Source organism: Mustela lutreola, chromosome 18 (assembly GCF_030435805.1).
Source record: "Mustela lutreola isolate mMusLut2 chromosome 18, mMusLut2.pri, whole genome shotgun sequence".
Classification (NCBI taxonomy): Eukaryota; Metazoa; Chordata; class Mammalia; order Carnivora; family Mustelidae; genus Mustela; species Mustela lutreola.
In genome coordinates this window covers 24,328,418-24,341,801 of record NC_081307.1, presented here as the reverse complement: position 1 = coordinate 24,341,801, position 13,384 = coordinate 24,328,418, and the positions used below count along the sequence as shown (strand labels likewise).

The 13,384-nt window shown below is 47.9% G+C and overlaps 1 protein-coding gene across 2 annotated transcripts in view; it reads left to right on the top strand.

Annotated features, from left to right (window-relative positions):
- MFHAS1 (multifunctional ROCO family signaling regulator 1) overlaps positions 1–8,399 on the top strand; it is a 98,226-nt gene extending 89,827 nt beyond the window's left edge. Inside the window, exons 3-4 of one of the 2 annotated variants that reach the window (XR_009349582.1) lie at positions 3,336–3,446; positions 7,872–8,399. Coding sequence is in view for 1 of the 2 variants with exons in the window: in XM_059155864.1 (XP_059011847.1) it covers positions 7,872–7,905 (34 nt within the window). In the remaining variant the exon portion in view is untranslated. The remainder of the gene's footprint in view (positions 1–3,335; positions 3,447–7,871) is intronic. The other variant, XM_059155864.1, reaches the window with a different exon arrangement.
- The last annotated feature ends 4,985 nt before the right edge of the window (positions 8,400–13,384 follow it).

Below are 13,384 nucleotides of genomic sequence, written 5' to 3'. Positions count from 1 at the left end.
TCTGGTCGCTGGGGTCCCCTCCCTGACTCAAAGGGGGTGCTCCCTCGCCAGTGGTCTTTATCCTTGGCTACAGATGCTCTCTCTGGTCCGTAACCAGTTGTCAGCACCAAGGCAACGCTGATCCGTGCTACATGGGTCAGTATTTTACTGCTCAAATCAGGAAGGGGTTGAGGGTGACAGGAGCATTCTTAGTAATTCCGCCAGCACAGCAGGCCTCAGCTCGAAAAGTCTTCCAGAATCCCATCAGAATCCTCTCCCTCTCCTCCAGCACCCTCGATCTCCATCTCATGGTGGTTTCTGAGAAGACAGTCCAAGCTCTTTAACCAACTTACTCCTCTCCTTTACCGGTCAGAACAGAGACTTGCCATCGAACTTGGAGCCTGCCTCTGACCATGAATAAAATAATGGGGCTACCGTGTGCTAGAAAAATCATCGACCACTGTTCTTTGATGGGCTCTTTCTTAAAAATTCCAAGCTTTTCTATTTCTCATTTTGAGATTTTTCTGTGTGTTATTTACCTGTGGGAAGAGACAGAGAATAAAAGAGTAGGTCAGTGGGTTTTTTAATGACCTTTTCCCTTGTGCCTTGGTGATGGGCGAGCCGGCTTTCCATGGGGAAAAGGTCCGTGAATGAGATGCCTCTCTTCTCCCTCATCCTCCCGGGGGATAACCAAGGAGCTCAGTGGCTTCTGGTGCTCTTCGCCGATTACTGATAGAAATGTGAGTCACCTTCAGACTTTGGCTCTTCGGGGCTGATTTTCAAGGATATTTGCCCTTGAGATGAGGGGAAAGATCACCTTGTAGCACATTGGCTGAAAAATTCTGTCCTCCCTAAGGTTATATGGATTCTGTCTGGTGTGTTTTTTTAAATAATGTGGTGGCTATTGACACATTATTTTGTGGTACACAGCCACCGCCACGGTCTAGAGGTAGGACGTTATTATCACTCCTGAAGGAAACGTGTGCCCGTTGGCAGCCACTACCGTCTCCCGCAACACCTAGTTCCGCGCAGTCAAGAAATGTCTCGTGTCACTTTCAGGAATGGCTTTGCCGCCTGGTGTGTTGGTATGAAGCACATTTATGAGCTTCAAAGCAGTTCTTAGAAAGTGTTCTTCTTGGCCTAGTTCAGTCTTTCGTCCACCCTGCTTCCAGCCCCCCATTTGTTGGACATCAGCGGTGAAGTGGGGGACGTCCGCCTTCTTCAGATCGTTTTTTCTTTTTCTTTTTTTGTAGTATAGATGACATTTTTTTTTTTTTCCAAAACACAAACTTTATTTTGTAGAGCAGTTTTAGGTTCACAATTAAACTGAGCAGATGGTACAGAGAGATCCAATGTCCCCCTACCCCCACACACCGCGGCTTCCCCCGCATAGATGTCCCCCAGCAGACAGAGGGGCACACTTGTGACAGTGAACGACCCTGCACGGACACATCGTCATCGCCCAGAGACCACAGTTTACATCCGGCTCCACACTCGGTGCTCTCCGTCCCGGGGGTTTACGGAGCCTCCATTATCGTGCCCAAACTGTTATTTCCAGTGCCCTGAAAGTCAGAGGATGCCTCTCCCTCCCTCCGTAATCGCTGGCAGCCACTGATCTTTTGGGTTTTTTCAGCGTTAGTGAAGTCTAATTGTCAGTGAAATTGTAAGATATTTGAAACGTTCATCGCGGTGATTTGATACACGGTACGTTGTGAACAGTTTTTCGCCATCTCATTTGTCAGCCCCTCCAACACCTCACACACTCGTCCTCCAGGAATTCTGAATGGTCAGCCTAATCGATGCTGAGACACGAAAGGGATACTGAGTCTTGGACATTACACGTCTCACAAGAGGCAAAAATATCCTTTCGGTGGGGAAAGTAAGGAGAAAGTCAGTTCATTTAAGTTTATGTTTAAAAATTTTATTTGGAAATTCGTACCTTTATCCCGCCTGCCCTACACGTTGAGACGCATTAAAATTCCAGTTCAGAAGGGGCGCGTGAACTTCTTTAGGCGAATGGCAGCTCACTGTTCGTTTTTTATTTTTAGGTGCCTATAGAATGTTCCTCTCTTTCATTTCCAGAGAGATTTAGACCAGCCCACCGCTAGCAAGTAAAGTATAGACTCCAGTAAATGGCCAGATGACCCAGTATCTCCTGAGTTTCATTTAAGAGACAGAATTCAGTAGGTCAGTGTATAAAAACGTGTTACCTTAAGGCATCCTAAAATGCAATCTAATTCTTCCATGTGGTTGGTTGGTTGGTTGGTTTCTTTCTTTCTTCCTTCCTTCCTTCTTTTTTTTAGATTTTATTTATTTATTTTCCAGAGGGAGACACAGAGAGAGAGGGAACACAAGCAGGGGGTGTGGGAGAGGGAGAAGCAGGCTTCCCACTGAGCAGAGAGCCCAATGCGGGGCTCGATCCCAATCAGGACCTGAGCCGAAGGCAGACGCTTAACAACTGAGCCACCCAGGCATCCCTTCCATGTGGTTTCTTAATGGACTTACCCTTGAACATACAAGAAATGGGACCAGATCATTTTTATCTCCTGCCAGCTGCCATTTCTCTGGTGGAATCCCACATCTGTGTGGGGTGGTGGACACAACCATGGAAGTCAGTCGGGATCGGGGCAGTTCGTGTGTGGCCGGATTGGAAAACACTGGCTGGCTTGAAGATTGTTGAGCTAATAAGCTTTCTCCTTTTCCAAAAAGTATGACCGAGGATGAAAGGCAGGGCCAAGACCCTGCCTTTCAGGGCCACTTTTGAAACTTGGGTCATTGCGTACATACTGTAGCGTTCCCATTCAAGCAAGATCCCAGTAAATTCCAGCTTCTTACTGTTTATAAGTAGTCCCAAAGATATAGTGATGACCTCGCATAGGAATTTTGGCATTCTCCTTGTTATGACATAAGGATATTTAAGACCAATGGAAACAGCCTTTTATAAAAAATAGGAGGAAGACTCTGTGGCCTTTATTTCATCCGATAAACAGGCAAAAATGTTAGACTGCCCTCAGATTAGTTAGTAGGGACTTGATCATTTTCTTTCTTTTCTTTTTTTTTTTTTTTTTTTTTTCAAATCAGTAGAGCAACATGACTTTGGCTTTATAACGATGGAGAATCTTTCACTGACCACAGAGCAGTAAAACACAACAGGTGGGGATGGTATTTCGGAAGGAAGGGAGCTAAATGTGGAGGTGGCCTGGGGAGCGTATCACGCGGATGTGCTGTGTTTTCTGTAAGGAGTAAGACAGCTCATTGCCTCGCTGTGCTCACAGGCCAGGAGAAATAGTGTCTCTCGGGTGATTTAGTGCCCCGCCAGCCACACTGATACTAGAATTTGTTCCCTCTCTGCTTAGGTATCTCCATACTTTCTTGGAAAATTAAGTGGAAAAGATAGTGCTTCTCTCCCCTTTGTCATCATTTTTACTGTATCCAATCTGTGACTTTAAGAGCGCCAGTTTTTAAGGGTAAGTCTCTGGGAAGCAGAGAGGGTTTCTTAAATAGATAAGGGCTTCCGGAGGACTCAAGAACTTAGGGGGAAAACAGGGGTGGGTAGGGTTTGGGATGAAGAGATGTCGTACAGCGGTGCGTTTCAAGATGACCGACCCTTTGCTTATCCAGAATCAAGAAGCCTCTGGGAATTACGAATAAAGAAACTTCTTGATTCTTTTGCCTGAAACGATGCTATTGCATGCATGAGTCATCTTCGTTCCTTGCTGGAAAAAAGAAGTCATTTAAAAAAAGTCATGATGCATGGATGTAACATCAGGAAAATCTCAAGCAGATCACACTGCAAATAGCTTTTTATTTTTATTTATTTATTTTTTTTTTTGCAAATAGCTTTTTCAAAGGAGTGTTCACTTTTCGTTTCTCAAGGCTGTTTGGGCTCTGGACTTAAGGCTGCCCGAGTTTGAATCTTCGCGATTTCTTGGTGCCGTGACTGTAGACCCTGTCAGCTGCAGGGTCCAGAAGCGTTGTCTTGGGGGGCTGTTGGGAGCATCGAGAGAGACCATTGCGAGGGGAGCAGTTGGCACGGCCAACAGAGTGCACAGCGCTCCGTAAACTCGGCTGCGGCTTTTCCTGCCAGGGATGTTGGTGGTGTGCCCTGTGGGTAGCATATCAAGGTACTCCTAAAAGACAGAATTTCGAAATGCAGATCTAGATCCTAGAATGAAGTGTGCTCACTGACTTACCTAGCAGCACTTAGTCCTTGCCCGGGAAGGTAAGCTGTGTGCTGCGGAGGTAGGGAAGAAGGTTGGCTTCCCCTTCACCCCTTGAGGGTCTGTGTCTAAGGGCCCCTGCGGTGTCCTAACCCCGTCTTCATGGGAGAAAGAGGAGGGGAGTGGTATCATTTCTTTCATATCATCATCATCAATGCCTGCGGTGCCCGATGGACCCTCAGAGCAAAGCCCCCTAACCCATAATGCTCCCAACAGCCCTTTACGTTCTATCGGGTGGGGAAGCTGTGGGCGCCAGACCGAGCCACATTCTGACAGCCACGGGTACCGAACGGCGCAGCTGGGCCTAAAACCCATGTCGTGGCTCCGAGGTCGGTGCTGTTTTCACACCAAGTTCTTACACGGTTGTTGGAAAATGTAGTGTCATAACAGAGTGCCATGGACAAGATAGCTTGTGATGGACAGTGCCCTGGGGAAGCGCCGGGGTCGGGCCTGAGGCAGAGCTGGAGGAACTGGGCAGGAGCCTGTATTGTGTTTTCTGTGGGAAGGTGCTGGCCGGGTGTGGCCAGGCAGAGTCGTTTCAATGGGCTGTGGGGCACAGCAGTAGTCACTAGGTGTCTGGTACGTGGCCCCAGAGTGAGGAAGGCAGATAGACAGGGGCCTGTGCTGCTGCAGCCTGATAAAGGAAGTGGTCCCAGGGTGTGGGCTCTGCGGGGTTGGCCTGGAGTTGTTCGCTATCTCAGTCCCTCCAGGGTCAGCCAGGGCCCAGATGTCAAAGCATCTGAAAACAGAAAACAAGAGACCTGTTGATATGACACGGGAGAGCTGCAGTTTCAGCCTAAGCGTCTCACTGCCTTGAAGAATTGTGCTGTTTTCCAGGGAAAGCTGGTTCGATCACCTGGGAGGTGTGTGGGGCTGAGCCTCCGGGCGGACCGCTCTTTCCGGCGGGCCCCTGCAGCTCCCTGGGAGGCCCCATACGCTTTGTAGGTGTGAATTACGGCCTTCGCCCTCCGTGTTCTCCATCATCCTGTCCTTCCCGCCTCGGGAGTGGCGCTGCTTTGCCCCCGTCTGCTGTACTAAGGGTCGGTCGGCTGCAACGCCTCCCTCTCCCACTTCCCCCCATGCGGCCGTCTGCCGAGGCCTGTCCTCCCTTCTCTTCAGTGTGCCTTGACACGAGGCCAGGTGACTTTCTCTTTGGCCCTGACGCTCCTGTCCCTACCAGGATATCTGTGTTTGAGTCCCAACTTGCCTCCATCTCTCTCATCTTTCTTTCCTTCAAACCAATATTCTCTTTCAATGTCAGATCCTGCCATTTCTCTGTCTAAAAGCCTTACATGGCCTCCTGGTGATTACAGACCCCCGTTTAAACCCCCAGGCACGACTCACAGCCCCCAGCGACCCTGCTGACACACACGACACTCCCTTACCGTGGGAAGGGTCCACCATAGGGTACGCCTGGCTGGCTCTCAGCTCTTGGTGGGCTGCCACCCCTCCTCGCCTACCTGGTGAAGGCCCATCGTCCTGAGGGCCAAGGTCATGTGTCTTCTCCTTGGAGACACCATCTTTCACCCTTCTGCCTGGCATCAGTGACACCTCGCCTCACATCTTACGTGCCACCCTGACAGTAATGGTCTCGTATCTGAGCTGTTTCTCACCCGTGACTTTCTCATCACATCTTATTCATTATTCATTCAGCAACACTTTGTTAAGGATTTACCCTCCAGGCATCGAGCCAGGTACGGAGGCTGCGGAAATAACCAGCCAGACCCCGCCCTCACGAATCCAGTCGTCTCTGGGGAGAAAGGGAATCAGAGACATAACCAGACAAACTCAGGAGGCTCTAATTACAACCAGAATGTGCTCCCTGCCACAGCGGGCGTATCAACAAAGTCCTGTGGGCACCGAGAGCAAAGAACGTTGCCAGGAAGGATTGAGAAAAGTTCCGGGAAGTAGCGTTGGCGGCGGGTCTTTTGGGATGGAGAAGCCGTGTGAGGGGGGGAGGGTGGGTGAGGTGACGGCTCTTTCCTTTCCTCGAGGGCCCGAGCATGAAAAGTGCTATCAGTGGGGAAGTACACTCAAACTGGTCTTCCTTTTTTTTTTCCCCCTCTCAAGAGTGGGCTATTTCCCTCTGGGCACCCTTGCTTAGACATTCTTGTGTTTCTGTCCTACGTGTGGCTCAGGGGAACAGACAGCCGGACACAGCTGTCTGCGTTGCTGAAGGCTCATTCGAGTCCGCAGGAAAGCGTTTGCCCAGCACACACACCCCCCCCCCCCCCCCACACACACACACAGCGCTCCGAGGACCAAAGGCAAACTGCTTGGCGGAGGCATGAGTTTCCACACTGCCATCCTCTTTAGAATTAGATTTATTGTATTATGACTTGAATTTGCGTCCGTTTTCAAAACTTTTCCTACTGGGACGTTTACTATAATGATAGGCCTTCACAAGTCCTCAGGGCCAAGTGCCAGAGAAACAGGAAACTATCCAGAGGGCCCCAAACATCCCCACCTTGCTTTGAGCTGTCCAGCGCTCTCGGGAGTCCAGAAACCCTCGTTAAAGGCTGCCCTGCCGCACACTGTTACGTCCCCGCAGGCAAGTTCTTTACCCTCTTGGAATCTTAATTTCCTTCTTGGTGAACGCAGAGGGGATGGGGTTTACCTCATGGGCTTGTTACAGGATCGAGGAGTCATCAAATACGGCTCCGCAGTGAGTGGTGTGAGTCTTAGCATGGGGTAAGCAGTCCGCAAACGGAAGGTGCAGACTTTGGGTAATGTTGCTAATATTGGACTCAGTCTCCTTAAAATCAAGCATCCCTGAGAGAGGGAGAGCATGGAGGGTCTGCGTGTCATTGTAGGAAAGCCGATATAAGGGATGGGGGCCTTGGACATTTTCCCCTCTAACCATTTGGTCTGAATTGAATGCCACTTGGTTTAATTAGGTGGCGGTGCAGGCATTTCTTCATTTTCTGTTCATCTGTCTCTGCCTTTTGGTTTGACAGCCTTGCCTCTGACGCTTTAAGGGTGCCTTTTAGGTGAGATAGACATCCTAAACCAAGAGTTCTCCCTTTTCAGGATAGATGCCTACTCCTAGCCGGTTATTACATGCGCGCACGTATGCGTGTGTGTGTGTGTGTGTGTCCCCGTCCATCCATCCGTAGATGTTTCTCGAAAGGACCCAGGGTTAGAGTTTGGGCCTCTTGATTAGAAGTCTAGTTCAGCTGTGAAATGACAATGGATTAGGTGATTATTACTGATTAGTAGAGTTCGCCTTTATGTCTGAACTTCGGGTTATAAACGGAAGCCTTTGCCTAGCTTTCTAGGAAAAATGTTTTCCTTTGAAGAATCATGAGTTGCCTGACATTTACATTTTTTAAAAGATTTTATTTATTTATTTGACAGAGACAGAGATCACAAGTAGGCAGAGAGGCAGGCAGAGGGGGAGGGGGAAGCAGGCTCCCTGCTGAGTAGAGAGCCCGATGCGGGGCTCGATCCCAGGACCTTGAGACTGACCATGACCTGAGCCAAAGTCAGAGGCTTAACCCACTGAGCCACCCAGGTGCCCCTGACCTTTACATTTTTATAAGGAATTCCAGAAGTAGAAATTAAAATCTGCAAAAAACCCAAGTCCTATGATTGCTTCCAGTTCTTATCATTGAGACGCTCCTCCTGTCACCTTTTGTCATTGCTCTGCCTTCTTCTCATCTACCCATATAGGAAGAACGTTGGTGAAAAGCACAGAAACCAGTGACTTCTATGGCTGTGGAATTTCCGTGAAGAAAAGACAGCATCCGAACTCACCTGGACCATCTTTCACACCTGGCAGACCCTCCACGCTCCTGCGCGCGTGTCCCATGAACTCCAGCCAGTCGACGCGTGGGGTGCTTGCAGAGGAGGGCACAGACCTGGCCTGTAGAGGGAGCGGGGAGGGCAGGGGGGAGGCTAGGGGAGAACATGGAGCAAATGTTTTACAACCTGAACCTCAGAACTGTGATCCTCCGAGGAGAGCGCTACTTGAAGAAAAGAAAAAAAAAAGTCGAATGGCTTCTCAGGGATTTTGTTTTCTGTCCACATAAAAGCCATAGTTCGTTTAGGTGGCCGTATTTTGAGCACTCAGATTTCAGTTGTGTTAAATGTGAAAGAGGGATCGACTGACCGTTCATTGCTGTTCCGTGACTAGTGTAAAATATGTATATGTTTATCTTTATTTTTATAATATGCAAATACATTTAAATTTATACAGTTTGATGCTTCTAGCGTTAGTTCACACTGGGTGCGATATTCTGCATGAGAACTGTGCCAAGATGGGGCTGGTTTCTTATTTTAGCATAAGACCTTTTTGTTCATTCTTTATTCTTTAATCCTTCTGAGATTACAAAAAAAAAATATCTCTCTGTCCACGGATTAAGTGTGGGGGTCCTAGAGGTGACCAGGAATCCGCAAGAACCTTAAATGTGGTTCTTGGCAGGCAGTGTCTCCTCCCCTTGTTTTAAATCAGGGTCCCCTGCCTGTAAGCCAGTTTGTTGGGGGGCCTGGTGGGATTGCGGGGTCGCTCTGCCCGCCTATCTGCCAGTGCCGGGCCAAGTGGTCATTGCTCCGGGCTGGGTTTCCTCTCGACAGTGAGTTGTCACAGGCTGGTGTGCTGATGGAGGCCCGGTGCTGGCGTTCTTCAGGGGACAGGGACAGTCCATGGGAAACCTTAATCTTTCAATAGCGCAAGGTAATCGGGAGTGAGTTGTGAATTGTGCAGAGAGCTTTGCTAACGAGTCCTTTTCTCTGTCTCTCTGCAACAGTCTGTGAAACTTAGCATAGCGCCCGGATAGCCCTCCACGTCTGGCTGGCAGACCTTAAGACAGTGAGTTGCCTCCAACAGGATGGTCACCTGCCAGGAACTAGTAAAACCTTTGTTGTTCAGTCTCCACAGAGTAGAACATGAAGAGCAGAGCAAATTGCTCTCTCTTCCATTCCAAATCGGGGCCAAACGTATCAGCCACAGTAGTAACACGTTCTTTGACGAAGGGAGAGGACTCTGTTTGCAGCTGTCTCCTCTGCGTGTGGATGGAAAAAGGTGTAAAACAAACTGTTAATCTGTAGTGTAAGGCATGAAAAGTGAGTCAGCTGATGTTTTTCTTTTCCTTCTTCTATAAAGTATTGACTCTTGCAATGCCAGTATACGAGGTCTCAACATATTTTTAAAAAGAATAACCAGCTAGCAAGTAGCTGCCCTGGGAAAGTTCCCTAGCTGACGTCCGTAGATTGGGTGCTCCAGGAGTCGACTTGACTAATGCCAGAACCTCGGTTAAACGAGTGTGATTTCTCACGGTCATAAAATCAAATGGGATCTCAGACTATTTCTGCATTTTTGGATACTTGAATATGCCGCCTCGATTTTGAGATCTCATGTCCTGTTAGAACACAGTCACAAGTTCACCTGCTTAATCCCTTGGTCACAGTTCTTGTGTGTGCGTGTGCATGCGTGCGCCTCTGTGTGCGCGTGTGTGTACACGCGCGTGTGTGCACACGCGCGTGTGTGCGTGTAAGCCAAATGGTAACATTTAATTGCTTTAGGGACCATCGAGTTGTTGGGCAAAGGAGTTTTGTAATTGGCACGAGAGGGTTCCAAAACTGTCAAATGAACTGACTTTGACCAGTCTTTTGCAAGGACTCTGAAGGATGTGACTTTGGGCTAACTCCCCAGGGGACCATTTTAAATGGGAAAAAAAAAATGTTCCTTTGGGTGACATACCCTGCAAAATGTGTGTTATTCTTATGAACTTAAATGCCCACATTCTTAATAACTGCTATTTTTGGACAAGTGATGTTTTGTGCTGTCATCTGAACCTTAGAGAAGCGGTATAATGAGAAATCTCGGTGTCACACGTGACCAGAAGCAACTCCAGAAAAGCCGGAGACCTTGCTTCAGGGTCGGGGGAGGGTTGGAGATGACGGAAAACGCTCTGCTCTGCTGGAACGGTCAGGCTCGATGCAGGTGGTTGCGTACCTGGGATGACACAGCCAGCCAAGGCCTAGCACAAGGGGAGACTTTGCAGATCGAGTTGTCCCTTGCCTCGCAAACACCCTACACATTAGTTACAGTTTCTATTCCTGCAATCTGTGGTATCAAAACCACTTCCTAGAATTGTAACAGTCCTGCCAGGATAAATGTTTTTCCCCCCTTCCAAAAGAAAGAAAAAAATGACAGTGCTCATGTTTGACATTTGTGCATTTGGGCTCTTTTGAATGAATGAAAAGGAAAGGGTTTGGTATAATTCCCGATGGGGTGTGTGTGTGTGTGTGTGTGTTCTTTTTCATACCACAGTTTGTAAATTGTAATTGTGGTTTCTCCTTGAATTGTCTTGACTGGGCAGAAATTTAAAAAAAAAAAAAAAAAAGTCAAAAAATTCAATAAAAATACAAAGAAATGGTGAAACAATTCTATTTGCAGAGTTTAGTTATTTGGGTTTTTTTTGGTGGTTGTTGTTTTCTTTTGTTTCAGTTCTAGGAATAACTTCTATATTTTTTTAGTCGCTTTTGAACCGATGGGAGATGGATGGTGGCCGTGCTACTGGGGGATGAAGCCCCCACGAGGAACACTGACAGGTCCCTGTTTAAAACCCTGCCTCTTTCCAGAGCGCAGATTCAGTGCTTGAATATGGGCTCTCTCTTCAATCAGACCTTTTATCAGCAACTCGCGGTACTCTTCAGTCTAACTTGGGAATTGAGCACACATTTGCAAGTTCCCTTTGCAGACCTTGCTTTCCAGAGAGTTCTTAACAGAAGGCCTTGCCACCACTGAGCACATTGCCGGGGCCGCAGGGAGGGGTCTGTAGTCCCCAGACCTACAGGTACTGGCTCCGAGGCAAGGGAAAGTGTCCGCTCCCACAGGAGCCCAGCCTCCGGGGAGGGACTGAGAGCAGAGAAGCCCACTCTGGGCCCCTCCACCTGAGAAGGCAGGTGGAGCCTCTGGGGGCCCGGGACGCACCTTCTCCCCGCTGGAAAGCTATACCCAGGTGTGGCCATCAGAATTTTCCAAAGGCTGGGGAAGCTGGCCCTGGGCCCTCACAGCCCTTGGGTGGGGTAGGGGTGGGGGTCGGGGAGGGGGGGGGCAGCGAATCCTCTGTCCTACTGCTGCCCCTTCTGCTGAAGAGAGTAGTACAGGGAAATAACTCCTCATCTGGGAACCTCGTTGTGTATTTTTGGTTTTCTTTTAAACCAAGAAACTCAGAGTTCTTTAAACTTGCCGAGCACATAAATTAACAATGACAGCACAAAAACGCATGGGAGAAATGGAGTTATGTAGGAATAAAGTTTCTGTGTTTCCTTGGAACTAAGCTAATAGGAATCTGAAGTAGATTCTGGTAAGTGAAGACATATGTTGTAAGATTAAGAACACCCCTTAAGAAAGTAACTTAAAAATATATTCAAGAAGTTAATGGAATTAAAATGTTACACTAGAAAATACCCACTTAATGCAAAGGTAGGCACTAAAGGATGAATAGAGGAATAAGAAAGTGAGATATAGAGAGGATAAAAATCAATATGACAGATGTGAATCTAACCATATCATTAATATCAGGAGATTATTTCTTTTTAAGATCTATTTACTACAGAGAGAGAAAGAGATTGAGTGAGGAGGGTGAAGAGGCAGAGGGTGAGGCAGAGAATCCTCGAGCAGACTCCCTGCCGAGCACAGAGCCTGATGCAGGGCTTCATCCCATGACTCCGAGTCAGCCGCTTCACAAACTGAGCCCCCCCAGGTACCCTAATGAGATTAAACAACTTAATTAAAAGACAAAGACTGCCTATGTGGATTAAAAATTTATGTTCTGCACAGGAGGCAGATTTTAATGTGAAGATACAAGTAAGTGGAAAGTAACAGGATGGAAAAAAATACACCAGGCAAAAAACAGCCAGGAAGAGCTGGCTCTGCCAATACCAGACAAAATAGACATTGAAGCTCACCCACATTTCAAGACACTACTAGAGACAAAAGGGACATTTCATGGTGCAAAAGTCAATCTGTCAGGAAGGAAAGGAAATTTGGGACATGAACAAAAATATAATGACACAGGGGTTGATAACCAATGGGTTAAAGAAGAAAATGAAGAAAATGAAAACACAACACACCAAAACTTGTAGGCCATAGCTAAGGGAATCTGCATATAGACAGGCCTGTACAAGGAAATTCTCAAATGAATAACTGATAACGGAGAGGCACCCGGATGGCTCAGTCCGTTCAGCATCCCACTCTCAATTTTAGCTCAGGTTGTGAGAGGAGAGATAAGCGATGACGACTACTGGGGTAATGGGTTTCTTTTAGGGCAGTGTGGTAGTCAGGGTACACCAGAGAATTAGAAACAATAATATATATTAGAAAGGGACTCGTGATAAAGAATTGGCTAATACAATTACGGAGGCTGGCAAGCACCAAATATGCCAATGTCTCAGTCTGAAGGCCATCTGGAGGGAGAATTCTCTCTTACTCAGGGGAGGGTCAGGCTTTTGATCTGTTCTGGCCTTCAACTGATTAGACAAGGCCCACTCATGGTGGGCAATCTGCTGAGGGTACAGACATATATGAGAAAGACTCAGAGAACAAAGGGAGTGATGGAGCCAAATTGAGGATGGAGTGATAAGGTTTTCAAGTGAAGACAGTACTGAAATAAAGGAATATATTATACAGCAAAGAGTTGTTAAACTGCTGGCCCACAGCATGATAGAGTCTGAGGATTCAAAAGGATATGGAGTCAGCAGGCTGTGCTGATAAAAGCCTTCAACAACAGTGTGCCTACTAAACACAGTTCACATTCCTTGGACAATTGGGGTAAACCTAACTCAATTCTATTTCCTCCGCCCGTGTCCTTAAGACTCTCAGCGCAACCATGCCCTAATTCTAAGGGAGGCACATTTGCCTGCAGCTCTTGCTGGCCCTCTGCCAGCCCGGCATTGCTGATTGAAGTAGGCAGGGGTGTATGGCATGCTGGTGTTCAAAAATCGTCCAGGCCAGCAAGTGTCCCGCTCTTAGCACTTTACATGGAGGAGACCAAGCCAACCAACAGTAGGAGCAGAGGCGATGCTATGACACGGAAAGAGGGGTCAGATCGAAGACTGGAACCACTTCTGCACTGAGACTGGGCTGAAACGGAGGACACTGGCTGGAGGAGAGGAGAGCCGACCAATCCGAAAAGCATTCCAAGGACCGCACTTGCTGTGAGTGGGTCTGGAGACAG